Genomic DNA, 15,551 nt, shown 5'->3' with positions numbered 1-15,551 from the left:
TTTAAAACTTTTATTCATTATTAAATTGTAGTTAACGGAATATGAAGCTCAGTACAATCATATTAAAAACATGGGCATATTTACAATTAGGACTTGAAGATGTGTGAGGTATTTTTCTAATTCTCGAATCATTCCTATTTTGAATATCGGATTGTTAAGGGTAGGTTTTTTTTTCCGGAATCATTAGCGATTTCCCCCCATCTCGTGGATGCAAACCTGGACAGAATTGCAAAGTAATTGTACATCAGCCAAAAGTAATGATACAAAGAGAAAAGTTGAAAAAAAAAAAAAAAAAAAAAAAAAAGCGTAGAAAATGCGAAAGGGCATAACGAACCGCTAAAAGTGAATATAATATATGTAATTGCACTTAAGGTACGATTGATACTCTGCACCGTAGAGAAAGAAGTTTAAATATGCATAGGATGAAATAATATAAGGTACCATAACGCGATTGTTGTATTTACACCGAACTGAATAACTGTTATAGGAAAAATTAAATCCCATGGGGTATAAGTTGTGCGTATTTTTGAGTTACGCCTTACCAATAATTTTTAATCATTACGACTTTTTTGTAGAATCGTTTTTTCGCTGTTATTTAAAAAGTTTGCTCTATAAAGTTTGCATTTGCATTAAATTATGGAGTAAAACGATTTCTTGGTCAATTGTAGTTAGCCTCTCGATCTTGAGTAATTATTCGAGTTTGCAGAGAAAACATGAGGCACACCCCTGGTAATGTATGATGTTTTGTGCTCAAATGTATGGTTGAAATATGTTGGAAAATACAATTTCTTCGTCACGCGTAAAAATGTAAGGAAATAACGGAGGATGTGATATAACGTACTTTTATGTTAACACGGGTATACCAACTGCACTGAAAAGTGGTGTGAAAACTATAAGTGCCAGAGACACAAGAGGCTGTGTAGGCCGAGTACTGGTGTACAAAAATAAATAACAATCATCCGAAATAGTTTATACTATTATTATAAAGCTTAAATGATTAAAAACTATACCTCTCACGTGGACTCGCAATAAAATTTACATTGACAATTTTCACTTGCATTACAGCGTTTGCCAATAAAAAATATCTGGATTCATGTAATGTTATTGATGTTATCGAGAGATTTCTTGTGCACATAAAATAAAAAAAAATAAAAAAAAAAAAAAAACATAAGGCGGGCCGACAAAAAAAAGCATATTTCAACAATACATTATACGCGGCTAATACAATTATTTTCGCTCTGGATGATTCATAAAAAAAAGCACGCGTTACCCGTCTCGTTAAAATATTTCCCGTATACTATTATACGAAAATATTTAAATCCAGACATTATAAATCCCAGACGGGGAAAAGAGAATATTATGTCCCGAGCGAGTATATACGTATATATATATAGAGAGAGAGGAAAAGGGGGAGAAAAGCCACTCGACTCCCCGTGAGCCACTTCAGCGCGGCAGTAGTACACAGGGAGTCGGTGTGGCTCTCGAGACACCCATACACACACACAATGAAAGTAATTTTTCCCTTCGAGAGGCTCTGCGTACTTACTGCGCCGTTTTACCTACTCCACCTATATGTGTATATATACATACAGCCTAATAGCCGGATTAAAACATGACACGCGGGCCAGTAGCTCTCCACGAGATATGCAAAATTCTTTCCAGTGCTGTATGGTGGGTATAGCGATCTTGAGACGGAGGGCTAAAAAAAAAAAGATATCCGACGGGGCGGTAATAGAGAGAACTCGTACCCTGTGCCGCGCTGCAAGCTTTTACACCTTTATACCAGTATAGGTATACACATATAATTATATACTATGCTCGTGATGTGAACACTACTTATAGCCTATCTCGTGCTCCATAAATAGGAAGCCGCAAGTATGAAGGTATGCGCTTTAAAAAAACGGGAACTCGATATCTCCACCTCTTTATTACGCTCATATAAATATAATAAGCTTGCGATAATATCAAACTTTCATCGTTATAAAGTGTAATTCGATCTTTTGGCCTATAGAGTATAAAAATCATTGTCATTCTTACGTGATGTAATAATTATAACGAACATCATCTCGGAGATGAATCTCCCCTCATCCTGTATATGTACAGTACAAATATTATAATTGTAATGATAATGCGCGTTTAAATATATATATACATATACAACTATAGGTATATATATTATATAGAGTATAGGCGCGCTACGCGACGCGAAGACTCTCGTTACGTAAAACGACTTTGCATAAATTGTCGCTCGGCACATAAAGCCATGGCCTTTAGAGGCTCCCGCTGTTGCCTTTTTTTTTTTCCTTTTAAAATATACGTATAACACACGTAAACACAAAATTATACACATGTATTCCGAGCGTATACGCGTATAAGTGCAGTCGGAGCAACAAGGCTGCATGTATATGTGTATTGACTTGGTTAATTTGCATTTTTATCGCTCGCGCTCGATCTCTCGGCCAAAAGGACGCTCGCGGGGCACTCGTGTGTAGGTACCTATTGCTGATTTCCTTATTCGTCTTTTACGCGTGTACCTATACTTATATATATATACACGTACACGGACGATCCAGTACGGTATAATAGTATAGTAGTTGTAGCAGGTAATAGTAAAACAGTACAGTCGTGCATGCAGATTTTTTTCGCCCATAGTATACATATGTATATACATTTGTATAGGGGGGAGGGGGTGCGATTGTTGTTTTTCTTTCTTTTTCCTTCCTTCTCGCGTTCGTACTCGTTTTATTTGCTTTCCCGTCTGTTTCGGTCGTTCGGGTGCCCGGACCAACGTGGACTGAATTAATACGGATCCGCTTGGATTTCTATCAATTTTCTCCTCCGCCCCCTCCCCCCCGCCATTAAGTATAGACGTCGGCCCAAAGTGCTGCAAGGGAAGGAGGAAGACTTTTCTTATTTCTTCCTTCCTTTTTTTTTTTTTTTTTTTTCTTTTTTTTTCTTCAACCCCCCTTGCTTATTCCTTTGGCTCGTCCGCGCAACTGTAATAGTTGGCTTTCAGCTTTTTAAAATTGCTCGTCGCACTGCCGAGATTTCGCTCGGGGGCAAAAAGTTCTCTTCGCATACGCTGCACACACATATATACATATATGCTCACGCGGCTCTCGAGCTAGCGCTTATCGAACCGATTGGCAGGTGCACACACACACGTAAAGTTTCGAGGGAATGGATGGTTATATATTATTATTATGTTGGAACTGTCATTTTTTTTTTCTATCTTTTCTTTCGTAGGGATTGAAAATCTTGCTATTCGTCAATGGGTGAATTTCACCTGGGAAATGTAAACTAGCATCATTTGATATAAAGTTTATGATAATCGATTGGATCAATCAGCTCTACCTAAATAAATAGCTAAAAAAAAAAAAAAAAAAAAAAAAAAAAAAAGTCTAAAAAGCATACACTCACCCGATTTGTATATACGTTAGATAGCTTTTTTTTCTTAACGCACACTTGCGGTACATTCACACAACACACGATCGCCAACACAATTATCCCTGATTGCGATGATCGGTATGGGTGTACCCACCTACCTATATATGATATGTATACATGGTACTGCAGGTTGGTAAGTAGAACAGGTCAACGTATAGGTGCCCACGATTGTTAAAAGACTCGGATGTTTTTTTTTCCCTCCCAACCGTAAAATATACTTATCACGGATGCACGAATTTTTCCCATTAAAGTTTAACCAAGAAAGAGAGAGAGAAAACGCAGCATTCATCTAGATTCAATTAACATTATCCTCCAGCGTCATCTTTACACTTACGGGCCGCGAAAGTTTAACGAGTGGTACGTAGGTATATATACGCGGTAACTTGATACTACTTTTTTAACGGCTACATGCCGCAGCTGGAAAAACGAGGGCCTCTCCGTAAAAAAAAAAAAAAAAAAAAAAGAAAAAAAAATTAAAGTTGTTTTTTTTTACGAGAGTCATCGCGCGCAATGATGCGGCCTTATTATTTAATGGCTCGCGCGGTGAAACTCCAACTGGCCGGGTAAGTATGTATTATACCCTCTAGTAGGGCATAAGAGGCTCTCGGTTTTTTTTTTTCTCCTAACTTGCTTTAAAAACTTTTTCCCCCTTTTTTCGAGCATTATACACAGGCATACCCATACGTACGGACGAGGGACGGGCTCGAACAAAATGTATAAAAGCCGACTACTACAATAATGTGTGAAGGTGACGTGACACTATGTACAATATAACCCTGCCACGGAGGCTATGACGAAAACACATGAATCAAGCGATAAATTGAAATTATCGCGCAACGAGGATATAATGTGACGGTTATGGTTGCTGTATACTGAAAAGTGTGTATATTGTATAGGTACGTAAGTATATGTATACACATGCATCACGAAGAGTATAACTGAACGTGCTCGTATATAAATAGCGGTAGGTGGGCGCGTGCCTGTGTGTATTATACGTACAAAGAAAGAGCAAGAGTACAAGGTATCCTATAGGGACCCCGGGCAGAAAGAGAGAGGGTGTGCAGGGCATATTGCACGCATCGGTGCACGCGCGTTAGGCACCGGAAAAGAGCCAGGCAGGCGAGATAACGCGTATATGTGTATACATTGTACACACACACACACATATATAGGTATGTATACTCGTGGGTTTGATGTGTACGAGTATAAGGTTGCAGTGGAGAGTACTATAATGGTACTGCAGCCACTATGGGACGTCACAAAGAGAGAGAGAGAGCCGGTCAAGTTATATTAGCCGGTAATAAAAGTCAGTCAGAGAGAGAGAGGAGGCGGTCAAAAGGGAGAAGGCCAATTACGCGATGGCGACATTAATCATTGCAGCGGGATCTCAATTTTCCGAAATTACCTTTCGAATGGAATGAAAGAGAGAAATGGCCCCGGTGACCTACTGGTATACCCGATGCAGAAAGTATACGTGTATAGCTAAATACACGGGGAGCAAATTTTAGCGCTCTGGGGGTTGCATCGGCAGTTAAATATAAAGGCCCCGTGGTAGATCTTAGATACATGCATGTATCCCGAAGGATGTATATATGCTGCGAAGAAAGAAAGAATCCTGGTCCCACGCGTATACCTCGATTGTGGGGGGGAGGAAAGGGTGCCCGGCACGAGCCATTAATCCATGCAGTGGATAGTGTACAAAGGCGCGAGCGCCCGCTGCGGCAGCTGCTCCTATATAGGTATGTGTACTTATATACTTACATGCGGCTGCACATGAGTTGAGCATCTGAGCAGTCGGACTCTCTATGGTACATATTACGTATAAGGTGGGCACATATAAGGAGGGGGGGGGGGCAATAGTCGTTACTATATGTATATATTACGCAGTAGTAGAATTACCATAGAGATGCGTGATACGTGCTGCAGCAGTGAGCATCAGCATCAGAGAGAGAGAGAGAGAAGGGTCTCCCCAATTAATGAGATTTTCGGCCGGGTGGGTGCTTACGAGAGAGAGAGAGAGAGAGAGCTTTATACCTACTCTATACACGCTACACGCCTGCAGCCTGAGCGTGCTTGTGTAGACACAGCCGCTGCTTTTACCACCATCCACCCATATATCTATATATATGTATACATAGCAGCGGCCTACCGCCGCGGCTGGCACGCGCGCGTTTTCCAACGAGCCCCTTCGAGTTGCTGCTATACGCGCATGTATACGTATATCCATTTCCCCATGGATGCAGCCGTGCACGTATTATATATAGTATACGCGGTCTTTCACCCCCCCCCGCCCCAACCAACACCCCCTCGATCTACCCGGTGAATCGGCTTTGCTCCGGGATGGTGTTGTGTGTATATATGTGCGTGCACGCGTGCAGCCAGCCGCATCGCACCACCATGCCGTGCGACGACGGCGGCAGCGGTGAGCTTTCCGCGCGCGCAGCGGTTCAATAACTCGGCGGCTACGACCACGACGACGCCTGCGCCACAGATGTGATGCGAAGGCGAGAGAGAGAGAGAGAGAGAGCTTGCTCTCCGTTTGGCTCAGAAAGAAAAGGAGAGCTACAACAAAACTGAAGCTCTCGAAGCACGGCATAAAGCGCCGCGCGCTCTCCACGCTCCGCAGCCGCTTTTACCTTATCCCCCTTTGGTGTAGTGTGGAGAGTGCTCCGCTCGCGGAGAGACACCAAAAACTTGTGCCCATCACGGCGAAGGGGACACATGTATTACAAGTACAACAGTGCAGTGCCGTGCGGTTAATTTATATACTTCGTAATACTTGCGCCTGTAATAAGTAATAAGTGGTGCATATATATATATATATTTAGGATACATCGATTAAAGAGGGACCACCGGCTCGATGTGCACGCCGACGGCGTAACGACTCTTCCGCAGGAGCTGGGCGCCACGCGCGCTATGGTAGGTGATGATGAACTCCCCGGTAGGAGGGATGAACCACCTCGTCAATTTCAATTTTTTTTCCCGCTTCGCATGTTCAATAAGTATACACCATAAAGCATCGTATTTATGATCGCGAGCTCCGGAGTGTCCATAGTTTATATCGTTAGCGCATCGGGTATAATCACTATCGCGCTGATTACCACAACGCGCTCGCCCGTCCGATGGTTAAAATACAAGCGTGACGATCACCAACAACCATATGTATAGTGATGATGTACCTATGTTATATACATATACGCGTGTGTACACCCATCAAAGCCGTGGGTGCGCGAATACAATGCACGGTACATAAAACACAATACGGGAGGAGGGGGGGTTGCCTTGTGTATACATCAGCCTGCCGGAGGTGCCAAGTGCGCGAAAGATTTACGGGGGGAGAGAGTGACAAGTGTTCCCTAATCCCGGCGCGTTACCTGAGGCCGCTCCGAGCGCCGTGTGTTCTTATCCGACTCCCCCCCCCCTTTCTGAACGATTACGCGAACGCAGGTTAGTCCTTATCGGCCGGCCACCTTTCTTTATTATTTTTTCTACACCCCATTTAAGGACCGATTGACTCTCTCTCTCTCTCTCTGTGTACATAATATGAGCTTTTTCATCTCCGAGATGATGTATAGTTTCGTCAAACGAGCCGTGCAACCGTGAATCCAATGGGTTACTGTTCGAAGAAACCACCACGGCGAAGGGGGATTTGTTTTTTTTTTTTTTTTTCTTCCACGTCTCTTTTCCCCACTGATTGTTCCCCTTGAACGGGTAACAGACGGTTCGTGGAAACTCTCGGTGTGGGAAGGGGGGGGGGCGAGTGCGCGGGGATTAATTGCCCGTGACACTTTTCCCCGAAAACCGTGGAGCGCCCGATCGATCTTCGGAGCAGCGCCGGCGATTTATGGGCTGTACGTACATACGCTCCTGTGAATTTTTTATCACGCCTCGGCTACCCCTCCCCCCCCCTTTTTTTTTTTCTTCGAGGATTAATCGTTAATCGGGCGATTCGAGGAGTCACGCGTGTGTATATACATAAACGCACGGGCGAGACGAACAACAGTGATTGTATACACGAAGAAATAAATGTGCACGACGTGATGTAACAACCATACATTATATAATTATAACGGAACAAGCAGTGAAAGTTTAATTCCACACGCGTATATATTATATATATATAGGTACAAAGCGACAATACATTATGTAGATTGTTATAGGAGCTAGAGAAGAATAAGAAGAAGACAGTGGCATGGTTCGGTGTATAAATATCCCAAGCGCACATACGGTTCATATAATATATACTTACGTCAGTAGGTATATATAGGGAGATAGTGTACAAAGCTCCTTGTCTCCGCGTGAAGTGTGTGTGTGTGTACGTACGTCGTGACGGCGGTGGCGGCGGGCGTCGAGTGACGTGTTGATACAGAGGCTTCCTCCCGTAAGATAAATGTCTTTTTAAAAGCTAAAGAACAGGTACACGTATATATATGTATGACGGACGGTTTACGCAAATCTGAAAATAATACCCTTCAACGTCATTTATACCCACCAAGTGTGTAAAGACATTAGAGGGACACAAAGAGGAAGAAGAAAAAGTGTGGCGGGGAGGGGGGAGAGGAGGGTATGTGTGCATACGTACACAACCCCCTCTTTCTCTCTCTCTACCCTGCTTTTATACCTCGAGTCAATCACGTGCATGCGTTTCATGATGGATAGCCTTGCCGTGCGTAATGTATAGTATCTACTCGAGTTAGTATTGCCTCTTGGAGAAAAAAAAAAAAGAAAAAAAAAAAAACACGCTATATACGTGCGGGCACTCGTTGAATCTATATGATTTATTTAATTTCCTCTTTCCTTTGTCATATTGACAAAACAATCACGACGGCAATTAAAACAATGAAATTCACGTAGCGCGACAGAAATGCACACACGTATATCCCTCGCTGTATATATTATGTATATATAAAAATGCATATATTCATGAGTACGGGGCTGTTGCAATGGTGCGCGTTTCAATTAAAAGGCATTTCATTAAAGGACGCGCGTGTACATATGTATATATATATATATATATATAACTACACGCGACTCGAATAGAATATTCGCTATCGAGTGGAGTTCAATAGTTCGTTAAACACATGACCGCAGGCAGCGGGGGGGTGCCCACCACGACAACAGGGACGATTCCCATTGCGTGCACTCGGACATTAATATCTTCGCGTTGAATCAACAAACGCGCGCGCGCATCCTCTTTTTTTTTTTTTTTTTTTTTTTTTTTTTTCCCCGTTTTCCCGTCATCGGCAGCGAACCCTTGAACCCCCCTCGTTGCGTGTACAAATACTCGGATACGTAATACACACACATACTATCGCTATTACACTATATGTTGTTATTATTATTATTATTATACTTTTAGTATAACGTGTACTTATCAAAGAGAAATGCCGGTATTACCGCCGTTATGATGATAGGACGGCCACAGCTTACTTAGTACTAACCGCAACCACTGCCGTCACCATGTGTGTGTGTGGGTGTCTTATATGGCATATGGGACACATAAGTCTGCAGAGGGTAGATGCATGGGTTATACGCGTACACGTACGAAGGAAAACGTAGTGCGCAAACATCCGATGATAAGCCCTTGAGCTCTCACTCTCATCAAAAGGCCATTAACGAGGATGGGGCGCGCGAGAGAGAGAGTTACCCGTAATATGGAGTGCGCTTTCGCGCGTGCCCATAATATTTACCCGTTCGTGGGCTGTAGGAGGACTCGAGAGTAAAACACAGAGATTCGTTAAATGCCGAAAAGAGGAAAGAGTACATATATATATTATATACATCTCTTCGAGTCCATCGTTATCATCATCGTCACTTGATGCCACATCACTGCACATATACATATAGGTACACAGAGACGCGCCATATAATATACCGCTCCTGTACGGGGCAAAGTTTATTCAATCAAAAGTTTTGTAATTTCATACGCAGTGTGATTCAACTTGCCTTTCTCGTGTACACTCCCGCGCGCATACCACCACCACCCTCTGCGTGTTCCCTTTACTGCAGGGGCCAAGGGGGAAACTTTGAATTATGATGTGCGGCCGGCGCTCACGTATATATACATATACATATACATATACACATATATATATATATAGCAAAAATTTACTGCAATTAAACTTCCTACTTATCATCATATCCTGACGTTTAATTATTTAGCACGAGGGTATCATGACGAATGGCCCGTGAGATGGTTTCTTCCTCTCCTCTGTATACACGTTGTTGGTTTATTTCCAATGTTATACAACACGAATGGTGCGGGCATGTGGGGCCATAAATGTGCGCGTCCTCGTTTGATGTACGAGCTTTGAGCTTTCGCCGAGACTCCCGCGCGCTAATACAGACGGATGGTCCTTTTTAAGCGATACGACAAAAGTGCGGGGTACAAGTATAGAAGTAGGTAGGGGACTCTCGTGCCAATGGCGAATAATGAAAAGCGCGTGTTGGGTCAGTGGTGTGATTGCAGGGGGTATCATCAGCGGATGCAGACGAGGACGACGCACCGAGGAGCCATCGCCGTGGTAGCAGCAGGAGGAGGGGAACGATGATGGTGAACGATACGGCGAACGAGTGCTCGCTGTGCAGCCTGGGCCCGCCGCCGGACATGATACTCCGGATACCCCCGCCGCCGATGCCGAGTTTTCTCATGCGCGCCTCGGATTACTTCATCAGCGGGACCGGCCCCGGTGCCAATGCCGGCGCTCCCGGGGCAAATGGTGGCGGTGCCAACGCCGGGGTCGCTTCTTCGGCCAGCCCCGGGGCCAACGAGCCCGAGGACGGACCGGCCGATCACTTTGACAACGGCGCCCCGTGTCGGCACACGTGCGATTGGCGAGCCGAGGGGGTCCGGTACGTCGAGGTGCCCCAACAAGGTCAGACCCTCATTTATACTTTCATCATTACATTATCGCTATATACCATTGTTATACTTATTATACCTAATACACTCATCATTATTGGATATAATACATAATTATATTATGCGTGCCCCCCCCCCTCCCTTGAAATATTTATTACCTATTTACCTTGGCTCGTTGGCACGACATTATTTTCATCGGATTATTTTGGAGCTATACGTATAGATGCGACTCCCCCCCTACAGGTATATATCTTAAAGTTGTCTCTGTCACCCCCTTTATACCAATCTTTTGTTATTGGCCGACTCGCGTGTATTGCCATGTGTCGACGCGGTGGCTTTAGTTTTCGGTAGTATACCTACCTACACAGTAGGTATATATATACTTAGGATCGCGTGATGCGTGCCGTGTAATACTTGTACCTATACGAGGGAGCGTGGCCGTGTGGCGTACCAGGATGGGTATATAGGTATAGGTTGTGTGTTGTTGTTTACACGTATATACATACATGTATATATGGTGTATAGGTGACATTGGTGCTAACGGCGTGCCGTGTAGGTATACATTCGAGGGCTGGATTAGGACGGATATTTGGGGATTTTATTGTTTTTAAGAGGATTAGCGCCACCACCCGGTAGCTGCCGTTGCTGTGTGCCAGCTTTGGCAACCCCCTCGTGTTCTCTGCCACCCCTACCCCCCCCCCCCCCTTTTTCCTCCTCACCCTCCTTCCTCTAGAGCTGATCGATACCTAGTTTGTGTAAATACCTTCATTTTCCCTTCGGATTATCATCGCGATGGGGTGAAAGTATTTCCGAAACTCCGAGCTATGTGTGTATACCTATGCGCGTGTATATATATATATATATGTGTAACGTTAACGAGGCTAATCGAATTGCAGACGAGTCGCGTTCTTCGAATTTCATTAGCGTACAGTACGTATATTTATATATAGCTAGGTATTTGAGCTAGTGGATATATACATCCGTATGATGTGGACTTTAATTCTCTCTCTCTGTTGGCTGAGGGCGATACGTCGAATTTCCTCTTCCCTGATTGAATAATCCAATAACGTCAACCCTAATTGTCCCTTTATTCGTTGTTTCTTCTTTTTCTTTCTTTGTACAATTTTTTCCTCTTTATATCTGTACATAGGAACGTTTCTCGACGACACGTGGTTCATAGTGTTGATATCAGCGTGCGTGGGCGTCGTTTTCGTCGGAATCATACTAGCAACTTTCATGTACAAATGTAAATTGTAAGTAAATCCATAAAAGTGATATATATCATTGTCTTTTTTTTTTTTTTTTTTAGTGACGCGTTTTTTTTTTTTTTTTTTTTTTTTTCGCTAATTTGTTCACTGTTGCACGTACATGTTTTTTTTTCTCTCACGACACGACCCGTTGTTACGTGCGCCCGTAAAATACCCTGTTTCACTTTTGCACGAAAATTCAATAACACGTATACCCATGTACGTATAGCTGTGATTTTTCGATGACAGAAATTGTATATACGTTATACACGCATGTACCGGACGATGTAGCTCGAGTTGATCATTTTGCCAAATTATACGCTCAACCCGTACGATTGTGCAAATATTTTCTTCCGTGCGTAAATGGACTTCCATTGTTGCATGTGTATACATACCTTATATTTTCCGTGAATTGTGTAGACCCAAACACTGAAAAAAAAAAAAAAAAAAAAAAAATGTTTTCTGGACTTTGAAAAAAAAAGGGAACCAGAAGTAGCCCACCCAAACGACGACGCGTCCCAGTGCAGCAACCGCAGCAACAAAAACAGCACCCTGTCTACGTCGACGGCCAGCTCGGGTATGCAAACGACGACAACCTCGGGCGGGCCGTGCAGCAAACTGGGCCTGCCGAGGCTCCAGAGCGAGGCGGTCCTGTACCCGTGCGCCCACCACCAGCAGCACGACGCCCTCTCGGACTCGCGGGTCATGTGGGCGACCCTGACGCCCCGCGGCACTACGAGGCACTACGTCGAGGAGCACACCTACGAGACGATCGGAGCCACCGCGGCCGGCTCGCCGATCGTGGAGGACACCGACGGCACCGCAACCGATGCTTCGACCGTTGACGGTGTTGTGCGGCCCCCGGAGCCCACGCTGCCCCCACCTCAGTCGGTGGGCAGCTTACTCAGGCCTCCGGGGCACAGGAGACGCTACACCGAGGCCGGCATCAACGAACACGTAATCACCAAGGCTGTTCCAGCCATTTATTTGTCATTCCACTCGCTCACCGCCACCGCCCCTACAGGATTGCGTGACTGCACGATTTCTATTTTATCAATACTCGTTCTTTCGGCTGTTTCCGTCTCACTTTTTTCCCCTTCGTTTTTTGCTTGGATCCCACGTATACGTTGCTCCTATAATTATTAAATTACTTTTTTGTACGTATAGTTTCTTCCTTTTTTTTTTTTTTTTCATCACTGCAAGAGTGTTTTGAAAGTATCCGCGGATTTATATTTTTCTCTCAAACACCTTGATTAATTGCACTCCTAGTATTTTTAGGTAACGTAGAAATATATATGAGCGATTCTACGTCTATAAAAGGGATGTATAAAAATGTGAATGCAGTTTTTTTTTTTTTTTACGGCTTTTAAACTGGTATTGTTTTGTTCGTATCATCGGCTAATAAATAAATAAATAAATAAAAAAGACTCGACAGGTCGACACGACAATTTTTATGTTATTGTTGATGTACTTGAAAAATGAATGTTTCCGGTACAGCTTTTTTGTTTTTAGTGCTCGTCGGTCGAAATTTAAAAACACGTAACACTGAATGCCTGCGTCAATTAAACTTCCGAATGGGGCTTGAATAACCCAGGGATCCAAAGTTACGAGTAGCTGGAGTTTACTCTTTCGATTCACGAATTTTCGTCAGAGTTAACTAAATCCGAAAAATTTTGATTGATTGCCCTTAACTTTGTTTGATAACAGTGACATTTTCCTTCTATTATTTACCTTTTTCATTGACATTCGAAAAACAACACCGTATTTAATTGATTACAATTTTTTTCAAACATGCAGTATAAAATATAAATCAAACAATGCGATGGATAAAATTTACTGAAGTAATAAAATAATTTCAAAATTATAAACTACTGATAATTTTTTTAAATGCGTTTTTCGTTTTTGAAAAAAACACTAGTAAAGACAAGCCTAAATAACGTATCACAAGGATATTAATTTTTCGCTTAACTTGCCTACTGGTTGTGTTTAAGTATAAATAACACATAAATAATATAGGAATTGAAAGCTTTCTGGAGCATTCATTTTTTATACAAACAAATATCACGAAAACACGATCGATAGAATGACCATCCGAATCGAGTTATCTCTTTTTCCGTGCTTTAATTTACACTTTTCTGACTTTTCACTGGCCTCTGTCGAAAAAAATTTGTAGAGGAAGGATGTCACTTTTAGAACTTTTTGAAAAATTCATTTTGAAGTTTCGAAATGGTTTTAAAAAAGTGTCCACGATTTTTCTCATTGATGACGTGACATTTCGAATGACATGAAACCACTTTGAAAAATATAAAAAAAATTTTTTCATAATATAACCTACATTGCATGTACAATAAACTAAAATAAGTTTTATTTAACTTTTCCGCATCTTAAAGCATCCCTTTCGCTAAATCTCTTTGTGTTTCATTGGTAGGGCAGCCTTGACTTTTTATTTCCATCATCTATTTACAACTAAATACTCTGCAATCGTCTTACTGTACCCGCACTCAAACAGATTATAACCGTTTGCAACCACAATATTATGTAAAATTTACAAGAATTGTAATTTTTTTTTCCCCCATTTCGCATTTGCATTATTAATCCGTGAAAGCGTACTCCAACATTTAAATTTCTCGTTTCGTATTTAAAAAACTGGAAGTATGTCATCTTGTCAGCGTGATAAACTCTTTCCGCGTATTTTAACGTCAACCGTAGTTGATTTTTTAGTGCATTTTTTACAAATTGCGAAATGTTTCGAATTTAAATATTTATTATTTTTAAAAAGTCGAGCGACCGAATATTCAACTGAAATTCAAAATTCATTCGAGAATATAATTTGAAACGACAAAGCCAGTTTTTCGTTTTAGAGGGATAAGAGACTTTTCGTTTTGTACAGGTGAGTATACGCTTTGCCTCTTGCACGCATGCACTACTTTGTCTTCCATTTCTTTGACGAATCCGAAACTTATCAGCGACGAAAAAACATGTTTTTCCTCCACTCCAGTTGTATTTAGGCGCAGATAGCACAAGAGAACACAATATACCTATACGCACAGATATAACGCATGCTTTTGTTAAGTCGGTAAAGTAACGGTGGGCTTTTACAGACGTACTCCGAGCCACCGGCGGTGCCGGCCCCGCCGATCCCGACTCGTCCAAAGGACGAAAAGGCCTTTGACAATACAGCTTTCGTGGATTACGAGGACCCGCACCAAATGAAAAACGAGTATTACCAGTTGGAGGACGTCCTCGAGCCCTGCGACCCGAGTAATTGAAACTATCTCTTACATTTTCCTCCTCCCCCTTCAATACCGATCTCTGTTTTGTTGAGTGCTCGCGAGGTAGGGGAAAAAAAACAACTAACGCCTCCGTCCTCGTTTCGCAGTTTTTTCGGTCCAAGGTCTGTACAGTATGCAGCCGAGGAGGAACAGCAGCAGCTCGGCGAGCGGCACCTTGCGCCCGCGCGTCAGCTCACCCATGAGGATCGAGCACCCAAACCTGCCGCCCCTGAACCTCCAGCCATCGCTCAAGCGCAACAAGCAGCACCGCAAGAACTCGTTCCACCAGCCCGGCCACCATCTGCATCACCATTCGCATCACCACAATCATCACCAGCAACAAACTTCGCCTCAGCAGGCCGCGCCAGGTGACTGCACGATACTCAGGTCCGGCATGACCTCTCCGACCACCTACATACCGACCATCTAAGGACTCTCCATCTATACATTACCCCCTCCCGACTCTACGTCTATACCTGCAGCGTACTGTTCTATACATACATAGTATATATTATTAAACCCTTAGGTATACCAATACCAATTCTATCTCTCTGCCGTGCAGACTAGACTGTCTTTTTTTTTTTTTTTTTTTTTTTTCTTTTCTTCTTTCTCTTCGTTTGTTTTAATTTTTAATTTAATTTTATACATACATATACATATTTTAACATATATACATATATACATATATATATTTATATTTATATTCTTACTGCTGTGCGAAAG

The 15,551-nt window shown here is 42.7% G+C and overlaps 1 protein-coding gene across 2 annotated transcripts; it reads left to right on the top strand.

The window, feature by feature from the left end:
• The first annotated feature begins 6,059 nt into the window (after positions 1 to 6,059).
• Positions 6,060 to 15,282, top strand: LOC106642227 (uncharacterized). 2 transcript variants are annotated; one of them, XM_089591387.1, is made up of 7 exons: positions 6,060 to 6,366; positions 9,903 to 10,322; positions 11,460 to 11,562; positions 12,039 to 12,513; positions 14,658 to 14,817; positions 14,936 to 15,121; positions 15,194 to 15,258. In XM_089591387.1, the coding sequence occupies exons 2-7, from the start codon at positions 9,995 to 9,997 to the stop codon at positions 15,256 to 15,258; spliced, it is 1,317 nt and encodes a 438-aa protein (XP_089447513.1). In that variant the 5' UTR covers positions 6,060 to 6,366; positions 9,903 to 9,994. The 2 variants fall into 2 exon arrangements, with proteins under 2 accessions (XP_089447513.1, XP_014212417.2); XM_014356931.2 differs by having other exon boundaries at positions 14,936 to 15,282.
• Positions 15,283 to 15,551: the final 269 nt, after the last annotated feature.

The sequence above is a fragment of the Copidosoma floridanum genome, unplaced genomic scaffold, assembly GCF_036245765.1.
Source record: "Copidosoma floridanum isolate Cflo_tuat_1 unplaced genomic scaffold, Cflo_Japanese_pri ptg000013l, whole genome shotgun sequence".
Lineage (NCBI taxonomy): Eukaryota > Metazoa > Arthropoda > Insecta > Hymenoptera > Encyrtidae > Copidosoma > Copidosoma floridanum.
The sequence above is the reverse complement of the archived record's forward strand: the minus strand, read 5'-3'. Positions and strand labels throughout refer to the sequence as shown.